Below are 3302 nucleotides of genomic sequence, written 5' to 3'. Positions count from 1 at the left end.
AGGTATTTTGCCAATCACAATGCACAGGATAGCTGGCCAATCAGAGAACACCTCGGTTTTTATCAAGGATGTGTTTTGTAAAAAATGTAAGCATTTCAGAAAGGCGGGCCAGAGAGGAGCAACAATAATGTACAGTATCTGGGAAATAATATGTTTTTTGAACCTCAAACTGCATAAACATATTGCATATTACATATTTCACTTGGAGTTGTTATTCTTACAAAGATTAAGTAAATTAAAGTCATGATGCATGAATAATTAAAAAGGTTCAATTTGTAAAATCTAGGACTAATTAATTTTCTACTCAAAATTATTTTCTACCCATTCATACCCAAAAACTACATGCTTTAATGGCTTGTTTTTTATAAACTGTGGTTGAGTGAACATAAAATAACTAAGTAGAAATTACTCAAACTCAAACTCTAAATACACATCCAATTTTCTCATTTCCGTAGCTAATTTTATTTAACTTAGTTATAAGTAGATTTTACTTAATTCCATACTTAAATTTTACTTAAAAAATGTGCGTGCAAAAACTTGCAAATTTACTTTTTTTTTTCAGTGTGGTCCTTAGCTGGTTTAAACTGTAGCTGGAACAGCTAAGGAACGGCATAAATTAGCTCAAAACCTAACCAGCATGTGCTGTTTTTTTCAACAGGGATGATTGTTCAGTTCAAACACTTACTCTTCTGCTGAAGCTATTTGATCACCGGAAACCAAATTTCTGTGGTATTTAACTCTCAGACCCACTGTCAGACAAGTCTCACGGTTTCAATACCAAGCCAAACACTTTTGCTAAAATGTAATAAAATTTTAATTTGTATATTATTTTATCCGCACAATGATAACTTGTATGGGTGTCTTGAAAACACATTACACACATGGGTTGTACAATCTGAGTTGATATGGGTTGGTTGATAGATTTCTTAATAATTTTTTTAGCTGTTATCATTAAAATGCAAGTGGGCCAGGAAGGTTTAACACTATGAGGTTAGCGAACGACCGACCGAACGAACGAACGAACGATAGATAGATAGATAGATAGATAAATAGGATAGATAAGAAAGATACAAAAGATAGATAAGATGGATACAAAATTAGCACAGCTGCACAGAAGATTTTTACATTTGATTTTATGTTTTACATAAGCAAACAGTCTAAACAAACCTTGTAGAAGTAAAGGGAGCAGAAAACTGTATGGTAATTTTCATTGGTTTAAACATACAATAACCAGCCTCGAAGCATATAACAATAAGAATAAAATGAGCAAGTGACATTTAAAATACAGAAAAACAAATATGTTTATAACTGCATCCAACCATGCCAACTCTAAAAGCTTTTATTTACTGTTCACAATCTGGCTTATAATGATCACTGTGATGAGACAGATGCCAATACCAAGGCCAACATGATTCAGGATGCGCGCTCTTTTGGAGTTTTTCTCTGCTAAATGTCGCTGTCCTAAGTGGTTGGCATCTCTAGTCTGTGAAAACAATTGCAAAACATAATATCAGCCACTTCTGTTCTTATTTCTTTGAGTCATTGGCAGATGGAGGAGTTCACAAATAAATGGGGGTAAAGGACTCTATTTGTTTTCTTAGTTATACATTTATTGTTTTATTGACATTTGGTGGAAGTGGTACACTAAAAGAAAATCTGATGTAGAAATATTTTTGCTCTAAATTTATTTGATCTAAAGTGAAGTATTGTCAGCCACCTGAATTTAATGTTTATATGGTTACCAATGAATAGGATGCAACATTTTAATAAAACATGTAGGCTATTGACAAAATATCTTCTGTATATTTTAGCTTTAATAAGATTTCCCCAAGAAACAGGCAAGAATGAACTCATTAATGGGCCGTCCACCATGATTCTTGTTCTTTCTGACAACAAAGCACTTTGGCGTTGAGCCCTGAGTCAGTATTTTTGTTTTAGTAGCAAGTCAACACTAATGACATAAGGAGAATTTTCTGTTAGCCTACACGAATTGTACTGCAGAAAAACTGGTTTACAAACTTTTTGTATTGAACTGGTACTCATTTTAATAGTAAGCTACTTCTGACTTACTATAATAGTATAGTAGTAATACACAGCTGCCGATTTACAAAGTAGATAGTATAATATACTTACAAAGCAGGAGTAAACCAGCGCAGCAATGCCCAGAGGCCAACAGCAGCACAGCATGATGAAGATGGAGTAGCCCATGTAATCTGGCACTGGATTGGGCAGTGGAGCGGCGGTCACAAAAACTGTAGGCTGCACCGCGACCACAGACTGTGCTGGATGCGGCCCTTGTTGGAAAGACTGACTGGGATCCATTCTTCTGATTATTGGATTTCAATTGTAATTTTCTTTGTCTTGTGCTCTGCAGATGGTATGTATTGCTGTAATCTGGTTCGGTCTTTTATGTGCTGATAGCCAGCAAATGGCAGGCCAGTTGTGGGTTTTAGGGGAGGTGTGACAAGAACTTCACCACTGTTTCCGTTATACAATGCACCTGCAAGTGCCAACATGTCTTTACATTTTTGTTTACCCACATCTCTCCTGTGTGCATTGCATTAGATTTACCATTACAATAAGCTCAACCTTCTGTATTTTAGAATAAAAAGCACTCTTGAATTTGGCACTTCCAAATTGGCCAAATTGTTCCTCACTAGCCCTAAAAATGAACACATTACATTAAATTTGATCTCCACTGATCAGTACACTTAAAAAAAAAAAAAAAGTGTTTTCTATATTCTCTTTCAAGCTGTATTAAAGGACACCGTCTTGTACATCTCTCATGATTGTAGAGATTTAAGATGACTGAGATTCCATTTTTGCCTGTTGATCTATAAAGATTTTGGCATGAGGTTATAATGGTCTCTACCTCATGCAAGCATGCATATCTGGAGCCTCTAACCTCAAACCACAATCTGCGAACAGCAAAATAATTAAGTGTTACTATATTTATGCACTGGTAATAAAGCTATGACTCACTAACAAAATATCCACCTGTAGGTTTCACAAAGAAGAATAAGAAGAATTCTGGAGTGCCATGTTCTATCGCACTAACAAACGTTTTCATCCTTTTTATGGAAACCATAACGGGTAACACTTTATGAAGCCCCTATATACAGTATATAATAAATCACATATAATATCACGGATGAAAAGAGATGAGTTCAGGGTCCAAAATGCAGGTAAGGTAATTTTAATTTAACAAAAACAAAAAGCCAACACGGCACAACACGACATGACATGACATGACATGACTAGAATACAAACTGAAAACAATGCAACCAGACAGAGAGTTGGGA

General features: G+C 35.2%; 1 protein-coding gene across 1 annotated transcript; it reads right to left on the bottom strand.

Moving 5' to 3' along the window:
- Nucleotides 1-1188: 1188 nt before the first annotated feature.
- Nucleotides 1189-2344, bottom strand: LOC141342207 (synapse differentiation-inducing gene protein 1-like). The gene is made up of 2 exons (XM_073846610.1): nt 2134-2344; nt 1189-1483 (listed from the first exon to the last, which is right to left on the bottom strand). Exons 1-2 carry the CDS (start codon nt 2320-2322, stop codon nt 1340-1342), a joined length of 333 nt encoding a protein of 110 aa, XP_073702711.1. The 5' UTR covers nt 2323-2344; the 3' UTR covers nt 1189-1339.
- Between the last annotated feature and the right edge of the window lie 958 nt (nt 2345-3302).

This window comes from Garra rufa, chromosome 9, assembly GCF_049309525.1.
Source record: "Garra rufa chromosome 9, GarRuf1.0, whole genome shotgun sequence".
NCBI lineage: Eukaryota > Metazoa > Chordata > Actinopteri > Cypriniformes > Cyprinidae > Garra > Garra rufa.
This window is presented reverse-complemented; position numbering and strand designations above follow the sequence as displayed.